At 34.5% G+C, this 18,627-nt stretch overlaps 1 protein-coding gene across 2 annotated transcripts in view; it reads left to right on the top strand.

The window, feature by feature from the left end:
* LOC118186859 (uncharacterized) overlaps window positions 1-18,627 on the top strand; it is a 267,110-nt gene that overhangs the window by 137,996 nt on the left and 110,487 nt on the right. For both annotated transcript variants that reach the window (XM_085825624.1, XM_085825623.1), the window contains exon 2: window positions 17,540-17,658. In XM_085825624.1, the coding sequence (XP_085681750.1) occupies window positions 17,557-17,658 (102 nt within the window). In that variant the 5' untranslated portion in view covers window positions 17,540-17,556. The remainder of the gene's footprint in view (window positions 1-17,539; window positions 17,659-18,627) is intronic.

Here is an 18,627-nt window from a genome sequence, read left to right as displayed (position 1 = left end):
TATTCTAAATATTATGTTTCTATAAAAATATATTGTGCTTTAAAAATATGGATGATAGTATCAGCCGCTCTTTCAGCCGCTTTAAAAGCAACAGTTTGTTTAGAAATAAATTGTGCAGTTAATGTCATAAAATTCAAATAAATATCAAACGAAAATTCTCAGTTTTAGACAATTCGATTTAAACGAAGTAAAGTAGCAGACGATAAAACGCCGAAGGTAAAAATTTACTCTTACAAAAACTTACTCTTAAATTTTTTAAAAAAAGAAAAGATACGAGAGAAATTAAAAAAAACAGTTAAAAATTTGAATAATATCATCTATAATTTAAAAAATAGCCTTTCATATAGTATTAATAAATATTTATTACGCATCATTGAGGGAAAAAATGTCATATAATTAATTCTCCGTAAAATTTTACTTGAAGTTTGAGGTTAAAAATAGCTGTGGCAATTCAGTGTAACAAAAATCCGTAGACCACATTTGGCGTTATTATCGCTCAAAAAAAAGGTGCCAAATTTCAAAACGCGAAATTATGTAAATTCGTGTATATCTTAGAAAATTTTGAATAAAAAAGTCTAATTTTTTGCAGATATGCTTAAAAATACACCTACTTTAAGATGATGGTAAAAATTTTATAGGTTATAATTCAAAATTTTTTTCGAAAAATCTATAGAAATTATTTAAAAATAGAAATTTAAAAAATAAAACGCAAAAAATGGGTAAATTTTATTTGGAATGAACCAAAATTTCGAAATGTGAGAGAAAAAATCAAAAAAGTTTAATAAAAAAAGAGATATTAATAAATATTTGCCAAATTCAATTAACATTGAGGAGCTAAAATTTTGAGAGCTAATATTTTAAAAACTATTCGTACGATTTTTACAAAACTTGGTATTCTGGCATAATTTGAGTCGTAGAATCGAAATATGTAAAAAAATTGGTATGTTATTTCAGAAAAAGTCCAATTTTGTGTCAAAATACCTATGTTAGAATAGTGCTATATATAAATCTAATATATATCCTAAGTCGCGCTTTCGAGACATGAAAAACGCAGTTTGAATTTTGTCAATCGGCCCAGTAGAACGGGAGATATAGCACTGTCCCATTTTTTTTTTTTTTTTTTTTTTTTTTTTTTTTGAGCAGTGTACATAGTGTATAGTTTCAGTAACTCATGTACCTCAGTGTTGTACAAGAACTTTAGTGTTTAATTTCTTAGACCAAGACTTCACTGAATTGTGATATCTACTATTTCAAGATGCATTGGCTGTGGACAGTTTACGGGAGGGTGACCCCCACGTGACTACCACTGTCCAATCTGTGTTTTACAGCAAGGATGAATTTGAATATTTTGTTTAGCTAATCTGTTGCACTTAGTCTTCATTTAGATTCATTTAGATCCATTTGTCTTCATTTAGATCGCGATATTAGTTTAATTATTCCAATCTGGATAACCTGTTTCAAAACTTGATAATTATTAATATATCCAATATTTCTCATTGCACGCTTAAGCTGCTTTGCTCGGAGTCTGAACTTAGGTGGGTCACCACCCATGTGACAGGTTCCTGCCAATCATCTCCATCCACTCCACCTACATTTCACAAAATTTGACAAGTTTCGCCTAGTTGGCGCGGCGTAAATCGCCTTAATAAAAACTTAAGTACCAACGCCTTAGGGCAATTTACCAACAGAGACGGTTAAAGTAGCGGTTGGCTACTAATTGCCGCCTAGCCATTGACTCGATTTAGATTTCAGTTTGTAGTAGTTGGTTAGTTTGTTGTTATTTAGAAAACTGCTGTTGTTGATTATAGCGAATTCGCGGATTAGCGTTCTTTAGCTGTTTTGAATTACGCTCTATTGTACATTTGAGTAGTTAAAAGATAACTACTGTGAGATATTGTAATACTGCATGATAATTTGAGAAAATTTAAGCATTTTTGTTGTGATAATAATAAATTTTTGTTCATTTTTCATCGGACTTGTGCATTCATTTCATAACGAACCCGTACGCAGGCAACAATTTTTGGTGGCAGCGGTGGGATTTGAATGCCAATCACAAGAGCGATGGAAGTGCAGTTACGACAGCTGATATCAGCCTTTGCTGCATTTAAGGAAGAAATGAAATTGGGCCAGGAATCCGTTAAGGAAGAGATGAAATCTCTTAAAAATGAGATGAAAGCAGGTCAGGACGAAATGAAAAGAGAAATTACCTGCGTAATAGAAAATAAATTTGAGGCTATGGAAGGCAGAATAGACGCGGTTGAAAATAAAGTTGGACAAATAGAAGAAAGAGTTTCTTTGGTAAAAGAACAAGTAGCAGAAAGAATTTCTTCTGTAAAAGAACATATAGAAGAGAGAGTTTCTGCCGTCGAACAACAAATTGATGATAGGGTTTCTGCTGCCGTCGCCAAAGAAGTTGACAGCCTAAAGAAGTGCATAGCGACGGTAGGAAACAATTCTGAAGGTTTCAAATTTTTATCGATGCCTGCTCGTTCCGTTCTGAAACTCTCTACATATGATGGGAAGACCTCCTGGCAGGTGTATAGGACACAATTTTCTATCGTTGCAGATGCGAATGGATGGGATTCCCAAGCTAAGGCCTGTCATCTCGCCGCTTCTCTGAGAGCAGACGCAGCGGATATCCTGCAGACGCTTCCCGAAAATCAAAGGCTAGATTTCGAAACTCTATCCGGCGCTTTGGAGCTGCGCTTCGGCGAGAAATGTTTAAAAGACTACAGCAGGCTCCAATTAAAATCTCGTCAACAGAAGCCTACCGAAACACTTCAGGAGCTCGCCGCGGATGTTGAAAGGCTGTCCCATCTCGCCTTTTCGGAATGCCCGACAGAAACAAGAGAAATCCTGTCCTTGCAATACTTTATCGACGGCATCCGAGATACTGATATACAGAAAGCTCTACGAATGGCGGATGTAAAAGATTTAAAAAGTGCTCTAGTGTACGCCGTGAAATTGGAGGCAGCCCAGCAAGCAACTCTTAGAGATCGCTACCCAGTCAGAGCTGTGCGAGTCCACGACCCAGGGGACCAATTGATGGCTCGTTTAGATGATTTATCCAGACAAGTCGATACTTTGATACGGAGTAGCAGTGAGAACAAAGTGGCTGTAAGATGTTGGAGATGTGGTTCTGAAGGTCACCTACGACGGCATTGCAGAACACCCCAGGGCACGGATAATAAAACGGATGAGTTGACAAGACCAGTGAATGCTTTAAAACGGAATAGTGGTGAAACGAAACCGACTCTAAAGTGCTGGAATTGCGGTGTTGAAGGCCACCTACGAAGGAACTGCAGAACTCCCCAGAGCATGGAAAATAAGGCATACGATTTAAACAGACAATTAAATGCCACGGGAAGGAAAAGGACTGACAAGAAACCAAAGTGGATTCGAACCCACGCCTCCGAGGAGACTGGTGTGGTTGTGGAACCCAATTCAACGAAAAGGACTGAGTCCTAAATTACAGTCACCTTCGGATGGTCCATATACAGTGCTGAACACGAATGACGTCGTGGTTCGGATCCGTGAGTCTTCGAACTCTTACGACAGGTTAGCTTATTACTATGGCCATAGTACGTAATGTAAATAATTGTAAATAGTATAAGACCATGGTCCTTTTGTTTTTAAATGTGTATTTGATTTGATTTGTATTTAGTATTTGATTTGTATTTGATAGCATTTGATTTGTTTAAGTTAGTTATTGCATTTATTGTTTATATTGTTTGATATTGTAATGTAATGTTTATGCCTCAATTGCATTTATGCCACAGTTGTAAGTTTAGCTTCCTGTCCAGGGATTGTACTGCACGAGACGTGCAGTCCTTGGGAAGGGGGCAGTGTTACGAATTTGGTATTTAAAAAGCTAATGTTAGTTCAATTATAAATTAAATGGTTTTATTTCTCGCGCAATGCAGCGCGTGACGAATATTAAAAGAAAGCTAAGCCGGAAAAAATTAAAAATACAAGAGCGCGTGCGTTAAATAAATAAATATCTCTTTTTGATTTCGAGAAAGTGCTGGAAAATTCTAGCGCGTGATTTTAAAATCTTATAAAAGGAGGAAAACATCTCAGTTTGTAGTAGTTGCTTAGTTTGTTGTTATTTAGAAAACTGCTGTTGTTGATTATAGCGAATTCGCGGATTAGCGTTCTTTAGCTGTTTTGAATTACGTTCTATTGTACATTTGAGTAGTTAAAAGATAACTACTGTGAGATATTGTAATACTGCATGATAATTTGAGAAAATTTAAGCATTTTTGTTGTGATAATAATAAATTTTTGTTCATTTTTCATCGGACTTGTGCATTCATTTCATAACGAACCTGTACGCACGCAACAATATATTGATTTAGCTTACGCTTAAAATTAACGTAGAACTATTACAACAGTCTCTCACATCCCTCCTTTTGTTAGAATTGTGATGAGCTTGGATGCTGAAGGGATGTGCTTAAAATATGGCACGACACTTGTCATTTTTGCTTAAATAACTCATCAATCCAATAAATTGGAAACTGCTGTAAAATGTGATATATTACAGTTATAACTAATTTCCGCTGTGCTTAGGATTATTCCTGAGACCTCGTTAATTTCCTTGCAAAGTATATTTATTTATCCTAGAAAGCCTCTGTAACTCAGAACTCAAGCAAAATTATTACAAAAAAAGCTGGATTGCTTTTATATTGATGCATTCTAAACTATAGACGTTTCTAATGCAAAAGTATTTTAAATTGATGCATTTTATTTTACTTAGCTGTGGAATCTAATTTTGTACCCTATAAAAATGTACGCCTCTTTCTTTCTTCCACGAAAAAATCGTAGATCAAAGATCAGTAATTCTAATGAAGAAATCTTTTGAATATTTAGCTGGCAATTTTTTGTTTGTACTGGAAACATCGGTGTGAATCTGATTATAATGTTGTACTTTCATAAAATATATGAAAATAATGCTGCATATCATCAACATTTTATGGCAATTTTTATGATTTATTTACCGCATAGCAATCAAGCTAATTACATTTATCGTGTTGTTATAAAATAATTACAAATTAACTGTTCTTTTTCTGATCTTCCTGGAAAACATACTTTAGTCTCCCATTATAATAATAAAAATGAGATATAAGAATCAAAACTGAGTAATTCAAATAAACAAATATTTTGAGCATTACTTTAAGTTGAAAAATCTTATAATATCAGAATCGCAGCGGGAACTTTTAACTGACCAAAAGATTATACATTTAACAGTCTGAAAAGTAAAGACAATTTCTCAATTGTACAGCCAAAACTAATCAGACTTGCACAGGGACATATAGAAATTAAGACTGTGCACTCTAGTACATCGTCATAACGAAAACGAATCATAGTATAAACGAAAATAATGATTACGAGTAAAAGACGGAATTTACAAAAAAAAGTAACTAAAATTAAGAGGCTAAAACTGAGCTCACGAGTTTCACATTTCCGTGAAATAAATTGAGTTACTTTAAACTGACGCTATTAATTTTATTTGATAAACTGCTTGTTCCAATGCAGCATTAATTTTAAAGGTGATTACACAGAAGTAAATCCTTTTTTTAAATATTTCTTAGTTTCGACTCGTTAGAATTCTAGCGATGGTATTTAATTCTATTAGCATTTGGAGATTATTGTAACAGTATATTTCTGCAATTTAAAAATATAACGTCAAAAATTAAAATTTTTTTAATAGTAAAAAAGTGAATTGCATCCATTTCAAAACGGACTATCTTAAAAAAATGGGGGTGGGGGTTAGAATTCAAGTGACTTCATAGCAATGCAAGTTTAGTAACGATTTCTGGATTATAGAATCATTTCAAGAAGGATTAACGAGCATTGGTCCCTTAAAGCGGTTATTAATTCCCTTCTGACGTAGGCTGGCGAGACGAGAGTGATTACTGGGATTTATAGCTTACGCAGCTGTTCCTTCTCAAGATTTGCTGCAAATTTTCCCGAAAATTGCGTTGTTTCCATGTGTCCTGGGGAGTGATTGCATAAGCAAAGGAAACTGATCCCGTTTTTAAAAATTAGGCAGTTTATAAGAAATAAGTAAAGATAAGAACTCTGTTTTCCTGTCTTGTTGCTAAGTTTAGGAATCAGTTCATAAAGTAAATTTTATATGAAAAAAACAAAACATAGTACTATATGCATAATGTTTGTCACAATAGTAGCATTCTTAGGAAGACTTTGCTACTGCCTGGCTTCGTGCAGCTAATTTTGTAGTTAAACTTACAGTGAAATCCATTTATGCCAAGATTTTCGCTTATTGTTTTTAACATATTCTACAGTTTCTTTCTCTTTCGTATTAAAAATACAGCAAAAATGTTTTCATCCTTAGACCTTCCGAAGATTCTCAGAGTTTTTATTTTATTCGACTGATAGCATCCTTTTCGACTTTCAGATATATGCTTGAATACATCTAATCCAAAGGGTGATTCACAATTAAATGACAATAGATAAAATCAGTTATTAATTTAGAATATTAATATTGATTAAATTAAGTTTAAAGAATGGCAAAGCATTTCTTATATTTCACGTTTCTTGAATTTGTAGTGGACTCTCGCTTTGTAATATGAAAGGTTTCTGTACTACACCTGTACTTGAATGTACAATATTAGTATTCAGGATAACTTATACCTCCTTTATACTTTTGAGCCTTGAGATTTCCTCTTGTCAGCACATCAAAATTTGCGAGTCCATTTAAAGAAATAACTACCATAAATATACCATAAATACTAGTGACCTTTTCGGGTATCATCAAACAACTGCGTATATAACTGCGTAAGTGAAAGTTTCTAGCTTCATACTGTTACCTGTGGCATATGCCTGGAATCATTGTCTGAATTCACCTGAGAAAAATCTAGACCACTTAACATCTCAATTTACATGCTTCCATATGTTAAAGTGTCTATTCAACGATTTCCTCCCTGTGACGTTATTTATCGGTTGCGAAAAATTCTTCGTTAGTCTTTTTAAGCCATCTGTTATCTATCTTTTTAAGACATCTGTTGCAATGTTTCCAGTAAGTGCTCCAAGAGCAAATCGGAATTCAGTTGAAGTAAACAACTTTCTCCTTCAAGCAGTCAATGACAAATATCAGACTTGTACAATGCTCGTAAGTCTAGACCTTCCTTGACTGAGCTTTCAGGAACACAAAATTCGGACTTAGAAATTGATTTTACAGTTTATAGACTCCAAACATATTACCATCCGGCCATCGTATCACGTTTGACTGAATCTGGCATGTCTCCAGCCAACAAATGGCATTTCTTTGCAGTTTATTTGGCAAATGATATCTAGAGGTCATTTCTGTAAAAGCACTATTTCAAATTTCTCTTTATAACACAATAGCGACTCTTCCTGAAACATACGAGTATATTTTTTATGTTGCTATTGGACTACGCAAAACTGACGTAACTCGGACTATTTTTTATATTGGGAAAGATATAGAAACAAGAAAACTTATATAAAAAGGAATACATATCAGGCTTCTTAGGAATTCTTTCTTTCAGCTATTCTGTAATTTGTTTCGAAACTTAGACATTAAATTTTTATTGAGGAAAATTTCAGATTGGAAGAAAAGCACTGCTGTGTAATATCTAAAATTAGGCGAAACAGCAATCTTATTTTGGTGCAGATTTTGAATAGAACTCTGTTAACTTCGAAGCGATTAGACATATGTATCCGTTTATCAGAAGCAAACCAAATTCTACAGCACGGAGAACTCATCATTTTCAGCTAATTTGCGCAATTTTTGGCAGCTCCTTCTTTTCCATCAAAAAAGAAACATAATTCCATAAGTGTGGCAAGGACGCAGCCCCGCATACTCGTGCGAGTCCGAAGTCAGCCAAGAGAAAGACAGGGAAAAAAACTCCAACTCCAACTTGCTTTATTTGCCGCGATTAACCTGCGAAATCGCAGGTTGTGTTCCGGCTATCGAACTTTGGTGCTTCTAGGAGCGCTGCAGGTAAGGAAATGCCGAACGTAGTTCTCGTGGAGACAGGATAGCAGATGCAGGGGGTGTGACCAATGTCACGTGATGAGCGATAAGACATCTGGTTGGCGATGAGGTATCCAGGCATCGTAGCGCTGTAAATCTGAAGTTTTACAGTAGTTATACATAAAATAGTACAAAATCAGTTCATAAAAGGTGTGTGTTGCAGTCATAAATGCAGAAAATAGAATACGATTCCAAAAAGTATAATAGTATATACAGGAAAAATATAAGTAATATCTTGTGGGCTTGGCTGTGTGTGTCACATGATCATCCGGCTAAGATTTCTAAACATCATTATTTATAAGTCAAATAAGTTTTTCACTACATACTTAAAAACACAAATTATGTTGGAAAATCCTGGTTTCCACTGAGTAGAAAAGCGGCATATGGACGGAAGTGCCTGTCCTCGTGTAAAATTTCATAGTGAAATAGGTTGAAAATGTCCATATGTTGGCACTCCTTAGCGGCGTCATAAAATGCCGTGTTAGTTCTTCTTAAATATTCCACTATTGTATCCATTTTTAAATGTTCATGGAGACGTTTGTTCTTCACATACGGGTGTGCATTTGTGATAATTCTTAAAAATTGGTTTTGCACAACTTGTAATTTTTGGATTTCACCCTTCGTAGAGGTAGTCCATGCTGGCGAAGCGTACGTCATGATGGGTCGGATTGTGGCTAGATAAATAAGTCGTTTCTTGTCTAACGAAAGTTTTGAATATTTCCCTATCATAGGATATAAACATTTCATGACTTTAATCGCTTTATCCCTGATTTGTTGGATGTGATGCTGCCATGTGAGCTTGTCGTTGATGGTGATGCCCAGATATTTGGCTTGTTTCACGATACGCACAGCCTCGTTAAAAAGATAAACACTTTGCCTGATCGGAACATTTTTCTTCCTTTTCCTTATGAGTAGGAACTGCGATTTTTGAGCGTTAATTCGTATCTTTCAATATCCACACCATTGTTCTATGGAGGGAATAGTGTCTTGGAGTTTCCGAATAGCATGATTGATGTTAGCAGACTTCACTGCCAGGGCAGTGTCGTCTGCATAACAGGCTAGCATAGAATTATGATTTAAATGCAATCTCGGAAAGTCTGAAACGTAGAATAGATAGAGTATAGGGCCAGTCACAGAACCCTGTGGAACACCGCTAGTCATTATTTTAGTGCTGGATAATTCATTTTTTACCGAGACTCTGAATGTCCGATCCCTGATAAAAGAATGGATTAGCAGAATGAGTTCTCTGTCCAGTTGAAGGTCAATTAATTTAGCAATTAAGCCCTCATGCCAGACGCGGTCGAATGCTTTCGCCACGTCTAGCATGAGTATAGCAACATTAAGTTTGCAGTGCAGAGCTGCACCAGCGAATTCGGTTATTCGGACCAGTTGCTTCGTTGTTGAGAGGTGAGCACGGAACCCAAATTGTTCCGGCGGAAGATGCTGAAAATATGGTTTCAGTCTATTCAGGATAATTCTCTCAAAAATTTTGCTTAAGCCCGGCAGTAGACTAATAGGACAATATCCGTCTGGTCGGGTGTGATCTTTAGCCGGTTTAGGTAGTAAAATAATTTTAGCAATTTTCCAAGGTGTTGGAAAGTAAGAAAGAGCAAGACAAGCATTAAAAATACTTGTCAGGCTGCAGATGATGTTAGGCGGCAAATTTTTAATTGCTGTATTGCTGATTTCATCAATTCCTGGAGATTTCTTTTGTCTCAGGTGTTTGATAATATTAGTCGTTTCAGTAGGAGTGGCATATTTAATTGGAAGTCTGACTGAAGGGGCGTTGAGCCAATCCCTCACTCGTAGGAGGGTCTTTAATTCGAAATCAGAGTCATTTGGCCAATCATTTGGCGAGAACTGTTCTTGGAGGTGTGCTGCGAAGATTTCTGCCTTTTCCTGATTGGAGATGGCAATATTACCTCTGTCATAGAGGGGTCGATTACTTGTGAAGGAAGTTTTAAAATTTTTGATTAAAGACCAGAATGTACCTTCTCTAGAATCCAGATTTAACATTTTATCATCCCATAGTTCTTCTTTGAAGGTTTTAATGGCCTTCTGAATTTGCTTATTTTTACGATTTATTTCACGTTTAAGTGCCGGGTCCCACGTTAAATGATAACATTTCCTGAGTCTATTTCGCTCTCTCATAAGCTGTCGTATATTAAGGGGCAGTCTGAAAGCCTTATCACGATTAGTAATTTCAGTACTGGCTTCCTTAATTGCACCTTGAATGCTTTCACTTAAGGCATTAATTACGGTGTTTATGCCTTGTTTGGTATTGAGATTTTGCAGTCGAGGAGGTGAGTTTTTCATGATATTGCTGAAGAGATTCCAATTCGTAATTCGCTTAGTAGAGAACTCAGAAGTTTTTGTCACTCCTAATGTTGCGATTACGGGGAGGTGGTCAGAGGACAATTCATGAAATACTTCCATTGCAACGGGGATAGTCGTTGTAGTGACTGCAATGTCTAGTATATCAGAAAATTCAATTCTATTATGGAGCCGCGTGTATTCTGGTGGGGCATGTAGCGCCACCGGATGCTGTAAAATATATTCATGGAGAATTTTACCATTTAGGTGGTGTGGTGTGTATTTAATTATGGCAAAGCACACGAGGGCTATCTGCCTAAAGGGAGGGATGCCTTTCGTGGAGGACTTTCTAAGGGAAACTGGCTCGTATACACGTTACACATGGGGAAAACCACGAAAACGCCCATGCAGCCAGCCCGTTCGCGGGATTCGAACCTCAGACCGAACTACCAGTGTTCAGCGTCTTTACCGCCCGGCCGCTGGTGGGCCTTTTACCATTTAGGTTTGTTCGACGACAGTTCCAGTCTATATGCTTAGCATTAAAGTCCCCGGCAGCAAGGGTAGGTATGTCATCCGGTAGAATGCTATTTAGAAAATTATCACATAATCTATTCGTAGGAGGGTTATACACAGCACAAAAATTGATGTTATGGGAAAAAAAAAAAAAAAACCGTTTGGCGGCTGTTTATATATGCACGTGCAAGTTCTGCGATTACGATTACTATTACGATATTGTCCCTGATAAAGGGAACTGCGTGGTGTGCGAAATTTCCATTCTCACATGTTTTTAGAGTTTTAAATTAATATCTCGGCTGATTGAAGTCGTACGAAAATGGAAACAGTAGAAATGGCTTCCCATGGAATTGGGAATATTGTATTTAATGTTTTGCAATGCTACAAGTTTTTTATTAACAAACTCTACGATTTGAAAGCGAGCAGTGGCAACACTTCTGGAAATAAAGCAGATTTTTATTTCGAGAAGTGTTAATCGCGAACAAACACACATATACAAAGACATTCTTCTTTATATAGAGAGAGATCATGAGTATTACAAAAGGAATATGATCGTAGCGCTATATGTTCAGTAAAGTAAAATTGAAGTGTGCAAAATTAACACATTAGAATTCAGAGATCATCAGAAACGGCTAGATTCGAATTAATGCTTAGTTAATGGGTACTAATTAATGCAGTTAATGGATATTCATTTCAATCTAGTCCTTTCTAAAACTTACTTTTATTTTTTAAAACTTCTAAGACTTACTTTTAAAATACTTTTATTTTTATTTTTCACATTTCATTACTATTTTCCTCGACAGATGACACTACGGTTCTATTTACTTTACTTCGCCCAGTGTTTTCGATATAAAATATGATCATTGATCCTCCCATTTTACAGAATATTGTTATTTTGCTTCTTACAAGAGGGACCTGAGTCTGATCGTCTTCAAACTCAACAAAGTTTTACACAAAATCTATGTTAAAGTAACATCCCTATTTTGCCTAATTTTAAATGCAGAAAATTTATGATTTGGTTACTGTAACTGCCGTTGATTAATTTGAGGTTGGAAAGTATCTAATTGAGACATTGTTAATCTGAAAGCATGATGAACGTGACTTTTGTGATTCGCTTTGTTTTATGCATAATTATTATTAAGCACTAGAAGGTCTGTTTTTTCTTGGTCAATACTTTTTTGTCAATATCACTTCTGCGTCCGTATAACTTTTCAGATGTTACCATCAAATACTATTCCCATGTATTATTTTTAAGGAAATAATACAGCGGTTATAAAAAAGTATGTACCACAAAACAAATGAAAGGATGTTGTCCCCAAATGTTACCGCGGTTTATTATTTTAAAGAATTAATATAGTGAATATTAAAAAAAGTGTGGCAACATTTAACACTTTAATAGAGAGTCCTGAGGATAACTACTTGCCAATTTGTTGCCATTGACAAAGCATAAGGTATTTAATTTTGCTTTCAAATTTAATTTACCTATTATTCATTAAAAATTAAGCAATTTTAAAGCAATGCACGCAGTTATTTAGCTCCTCTATGAGCTGCAAGTTGGACTTCTGAAATTAGGTTGGCTAGATTTTTTAAAGGCGTTATATATATATATATATATACATAGAGAGAGAGAGTTTTTTTTAGTAACGATTTTAGCCGTATTTCCACGCGTATTTATCCCCTTCTTACTAATAAATTTATAATTCGGAAATCTAGACAGTAAAATTATGCGAATAATTTAATTTACAAGGACACGGTGATAGTAAGAACATCGAAAATGAAAAGTATTCAGGGGAAAATTATAGGTAACTATACCAATATTATTATTTTAAGAGAAACCTTCATTCTAACAAGAAAGCAGAGTAATATTGACATCATAATATTTAATAAGATATCTCGCCTGAATCTTGCTTGTTTGTACTATTATCTTTGTTACTTCTTAGGCTTCAAATCGTCCATAAATAATTAGAGAAGGTGAATGAGCAGCTGACTAGTGGCAGCCTACTGAAATCGTAGACTGAGTGTTGGTTTACGTTTGTTTCGCTGTGATGGGTCTGTCCTTGTGGCTAGCACAAAGTTCGGAAGTTAGAAGGTAAATCTTCGACGTGACCTTCGCAGGTAGTTTGTGAAGGTTTGCCTTTGTTTAGCAAGAAAAAAGCAATCACTATATGGACGAATTCGTTTTAAAATTTACGGAAGCTTGTTCTCTGAGCGCATTGAGGATGAGTTAAACGAATATTTTGTAAATTTTAAGAAAATGGAATTAAAAGGCTGGAGCAAAAATTACGCGAAGAAATACGGTATTTGAAAAGTGAAATGGGCAATAAAAGTGAAGCACGAAAATATTAGGCCTTCTGAGCTAAAACATTTATAACACTATAACATAATACTGTATCGGGAATTCTAAAAATATGCTGTTTTGAAAAGCTTTTTGTTTTTTGCCCTTGAATTTTATATAGCGTAATTGCAAGAAAAGTGGTGTTTAGTAATAAAGTTAAAAGTATAAAAGAAGTTGTGTCAGCAGATTGACTCCAAGAGAAGATACTGAAAACTCAATAAGTATATAGAAAAACCTAAACAAACCCTCTGATGCGACGTTAAAATTTGAATTCATTCAGATTTTATCTTTTTTTCCTTTTGCAGGTGCGTGATTGTAAAACAAACATTTAAAATCCTCTTCCTGTAGGAGTTCGTTTCTTGTACATCTTGCTGCAGTTTTCAAAGGGATTAAAAAATGAAATTATACAGACAGTTCTTAAAAGTAGAATTTTCAATACATATTCCAAAGCTTAGGAATCGATCTAACATTTAAAAACATTTTCTGTAGTGTTATAATAACGGATTAACTGCCAAATGAATCAACTAAAGTAAATTTTGTTTACGAATGGATTTCGTTCTAACCTCAAAATAAGAGTTAGTAAACTAATTATACAAAATTAGATATATATAACATTTAAGAACTGATTTGCGAATTGCTTTTAGTTATTAAAGCCTTACAAGGTTTATCCTAAGTTTATAACAGTTATTTTTATGTTTATGTACCTTTCCCATCTCTCCTAGCTTCAGCTTACAATTCCTTACCAGAATGAGTTTTTAGAATCTCGTTAAATGCAAATGAGAAGGAGTGGTATTTAAGTCGAAGTTCCACTGACTTCGGGAGAGAGAATCAGAATTTCTCAATAGCGCGCGTTTGCCTTTTGGCTACGTCTCTCTAAGCTCGTTACTACGCTCGGCTGTATTACGTGCTCTTGATAGCTTCGCTAGCTAATTCGAAATTTAGGAGCCAACTAGTTTAGAGTTGTGTTAGCTTCGGCAAAATCTCTTTAGTTAGTCATTAATTAGTTTTTATTTCTTATACTTTTGAGTTTAAGCCAAGCTTTGCTGTACGCCCTCAGAAAAGGACCGACTGTATAGCTTTATTTTGGGTAATTAACTCTTCTTTAGTTTACGTCTCTATTCATGAACTTAAGCGATTATTTGCTTAGCTATTCACTAGGTTCCTCCGCACTCAGTTAATAGGTAAAAGAAAGCCCACGGGCTTCCTAGATAATTTCTAATCGTTGAAGTATTTTTGAAAAAAAATAGGAATATCTTTCTTGGTAAATGTACGCTGGTTTAATATTTTTCACGGGCAACGTATTAGCTTTGCTCCGAATATATGTGCTTAAAGGCTCAATGTCTTTACTGTGTAAATGGAACGAAGCATAAGCTTCAGAATTTCTTCGAGAAGAGGTTTTATAAAGCAGAAAATCTGTATGCTTTCTCATATTTCTGAAAATTTGCCAAATGTTGTTAGAAAATAAGATTTATGAAATATCGATGTAACGTTATTTTAGTGTAAAACAATTTACGATTATAAAAATTCATCACAGTATTTTTTTTCTTGAATTTAAGTGAACTTAGCTAAAAATATCGATACCATCTTGCAGTTATGCTTTTTTATGCTTTAGACTGGCAATTGGATAAAAAAGGTTACAAAAACTTTTGGTTTTCTCAAAAATTGTTAAACCCTCGTGAAAATTGCGAGACAAAATCATCATTATTTTCGGGTAAGGTATAATAAAGCAGTAACTAGTATTGTTATGTTTTGCTTCATTCATTTTGTTTTACCTTTCACTGAATTAAATAAATATCAAATAAATCTAAAAATAAATCTAAAAGGTTTCAGATTTTAAATTACGTCCAAAGGGACTTTTTCTAACATTTTTTGTTACTTTATTTATTAAATATGTTCTACATACTCAAACTATAAAACTTAGTTCAACAGCAACATCGCAAATTAATTTTAAAATGAGCATATCTTTAGAATTTCCGATTCAGAGTCTCGCGCGTTGGAGATAATTTTTTTTCGTACAGTGTTGCCATTGGTCGCATTGAAATCGTTTAGTTTTTTAATTAAAAAATTCGTTGAAGTGTCACAAAATTTAAAATCGATAATAAAACAAATTTCAAATTCAAATTAGGGCTTCCACATGCCCATATTCTATGGAAGATTACGTTATTCAAATTTCGATGACTCTAGGTATCCAAATGCGAAAAACATACATACATTTATGCAGATTCTTCATTATTTAATTTCTTTAAATATAAGACAGAGAGATGAAATATGGTGGCAGCTATTTGTAAAGTGATACAGCCTTTTAAAGTTTTCCACGCAAAATGCCAAAACGAAATTAATAGTCCTTCAGAGCAAATTTCTCCTTTGGACTAATAAAATTATAAAATTCTGTACTGCGTGCTTTAAAGTTACAGTTGCATGTGTAGAATCTTAGGAACTGATAAGCGAATAATCGCTTGAGTTCGTGGTACAGGAAACAACAAGTAAGAAGGGTGAAATAACCCTTTATTATTACAATAAGTTGTAACAGAACTCCGTCTTGGAGTTGTACAATAAAGCCGACACTCGGGCTTGAACTTAAGATAAGAAGAAATAAACTAAACTAATCTTAACTAAAAAGATATAGCCCAAGCTGTAAAAAGTTGGCCCCTTAACCCTAACTAACGGCGAAGCTATCACGGGCCTAAAGTACGGCCGAGCGTAATAATAGCTTAAGAGAGAGTAGCCTAAAAAGGCGGACGCATGCTGGCCAGAATCTCTGGTTCTCTCTGATTAAAAGTAAAACCTCGAGGTTAAATACCGCTCTTCCTCAGTTTGCATTCAAACGTGATTCTAAAACTACGTTCTGGCAGGAAGTTGCAAGTTGAAATTGAGAAAAAAATAGGAAAGGAAGTTTAACTCAAACTTTAACTGTAAGATAAATTAATATAATCCTTACAAAATAGAAACATGGTATTCTGCCATCTAATATAATAACAGAATGCACATATTAAAAACTTCAACTTTTCAAAAGCTTTCTTCATTCTCTAAAACTGCTAAATAATACCTTGAATACCACTTTCAATGCTGATACAATTATTCTTTTAATAACGCCAGATTTGTGAGTACTAACTTCTGCACTGTAAAACTCCACCTACTTCGTGAAACTTGAAATGCTGTTGATGAAAGTTGTTGCTGTTAAACAAAGCACTTTGCTGTTGATTTTATATTTACGAGCAATATAACAATGCAAGTCGGCTTGCATAAAATGTTTATGTTGTGGTTATCATGTACTGTAACATTAGCATTAAGTAAATTAGAAAACGAAAAATGTTACTAAGAAATCCATAATTACGAGAAAATTCACTTACAGGGTGATAAGTTTCAGTTCTTTGTTTGCAAGATAAATTATTTATCAATCCATTGTCAGAATAATCTGTTTTAATGTATCGTGTGTAAGTATCATAATAAATACTTTAAATGTTGTTATAAATAATATATAAAGTGTTGTTTATGATACACATCTAAAGTGCTATTTATGATACATAGTTCTATTACATCATGTTGTATAACACTTTAGATGTTACTTATGCTTATACAAGATATCAAAAATAAAAACTTTTTATAGTACCAGAGAACTCTTTAATGGTAAATACCATTTTAAAACAACTGTCTCTGAAAGTGACTAGTGTGTCATAGAACATGAATAAAATACTGGTAATGAATATCACCTCTCTAAGAAGGCGCCTTAAAAAAAAAAAAAAAAAAAAAAAAAAAAAAAAAAAAAAAGGATTTTTCCAGATTCGTCGATGCTCGCCTTAGAGAGGATTCGCTATATGTTTCTGTATATGTTATAATAGCAAGCAGGGCAGTGTCAATATATACTTTGAGCATTCGAGTGGGTGTGATGTAGCCAGATTTTCCGATATTTCTAAGATACGCGTTTTATCTGTAGATGTTTCAAATTACAGTGCTAGTCTAATTACACTCTCTAAGACTACAACCCATAGTTCCAAATGATTTTGATATCCCTTGGAGGTGTTCGTGTTAGTGATTTCAATACCAATATTAATTATGATTTCAGAAATACTAATCAGTTTTAGAAGTGGTGGGCTAACGGAAGTTGTCGCCATGAAAACATTCAGTTATCTAAAATCTATTAAAATATTCCAATAATTTAATTAAAAAAATAACTGCGTTTAATTGGAACTGACCAGACAAGATTCACGAATTTCCCAAATTAATTATATTTGATTTGTCTTCGGAAGTTTCTGAATGGTTCCTATTTATTCCAGTGTGATTTTGTTTTATAAATCAAAGCACTTTTATTCTTACGTTGTTTAAAAGCTGTTCCTTTATCAATGTCACTTCTCTCTTTGCAGAGCCGGGGGGCAAGGCCATGAAGGCCGTTGCCATGGACACGGCGGAAGACAGTCTCAGCCAAACCAGCGACGAACAGCTGGTCTCCCTGCAGATATATGTCCCGGAATTGGTTGTACAGGTGAGCACAGAACTTTAGCTATTTATAGTCTAACCATCAGCGTCCAGGAAAGCTCTTTTTTTCATCAGTCAGGTCGCTATATATACGACCTTTGGATGATGCGGTATGAAATTGCGGCTTTTCTATTTTTAGACTGACTTTGAAAGGAACTTGTTACGATATGAAACCAACTGTTATCTTTTAGATGACTTTGCAGTCATTGAAGAGTTTTTGATAAGAAATATTGTGATGATTTAGTAATATGCTGGTTTCGTTATTTTGGAATTATAGAATTCCTTTTTTTTACATTCATAATGTTGAGTTTTGAGTAAATATTTTTTGGGAGCTGTCCTATATGATAAGAAATTTTAATTCAAAAGTTACATATATTTGCAGTACTTTCCTGCAATAAGGTTGTTCGGCATGCAATGGTTTAAGTTATTATATATAAATAAGATGAATGCTTTATCGTATGGCGGTGATATATAAATAACAGATCTTTTCCAGCAAAGGGCAACACGTGCTAAACAATTTTATCTAGAAATATATATGCATCAAATTGATACTAACCTTCATCATCTCCTTATTTTGTCTTGTGGTAACATTTTCCGACAAAGAACTATATACGTTAATTATTTCAATGAACGTAACACAGACTAGGATAGCTGATTTAAAAAGCATTTTATTGCAATATTTATTTTGCAAACAAGAAAGCTGTTATACAAGATTAGGACGGCTCCTCCAACAGTAGCCGAGCGATAAAAGACTGAATATGGTAGTCTAGTAAAGTTATAATCAACAGTATTGAGAAAAGCTGAAACGGATAGTTCGTTCTAGGTTTAACCCTTTCCGGTATGCTACCTTTTAAAATTGGAGTTTTGATTTAAAAAAATGGTAATCAGTCTAATTAGGCCTAGAGGAGTACACAAGTAAAATTTTGTAAAGCTAGCACTTATCGTTTTAATTCTGTGGGTGTGCCTAAAGTGGGCA

Source organism: Stegodyphus dumicola, chromosome 10 (assembly GCF_044657685.1).
Source record: "Stegodyphus dumicola isolate Sdum_Otavi_A_Nest chromosome 10, ASM4465768v1".
In the NCBI taxonomy this organism is placed as follows: domain Eukaryota; kingdom Metazoa; phylum Arthropoda; class Arachnida; order Araneae; family Eresidae; genus Stegodyphus; species Stegodyphus dumicola.
The sequence above is the reverse complement of the archived record's forward strand: the minus strand, read 5'-3'. Positions and strand labels throughout refer to the sequence as shown.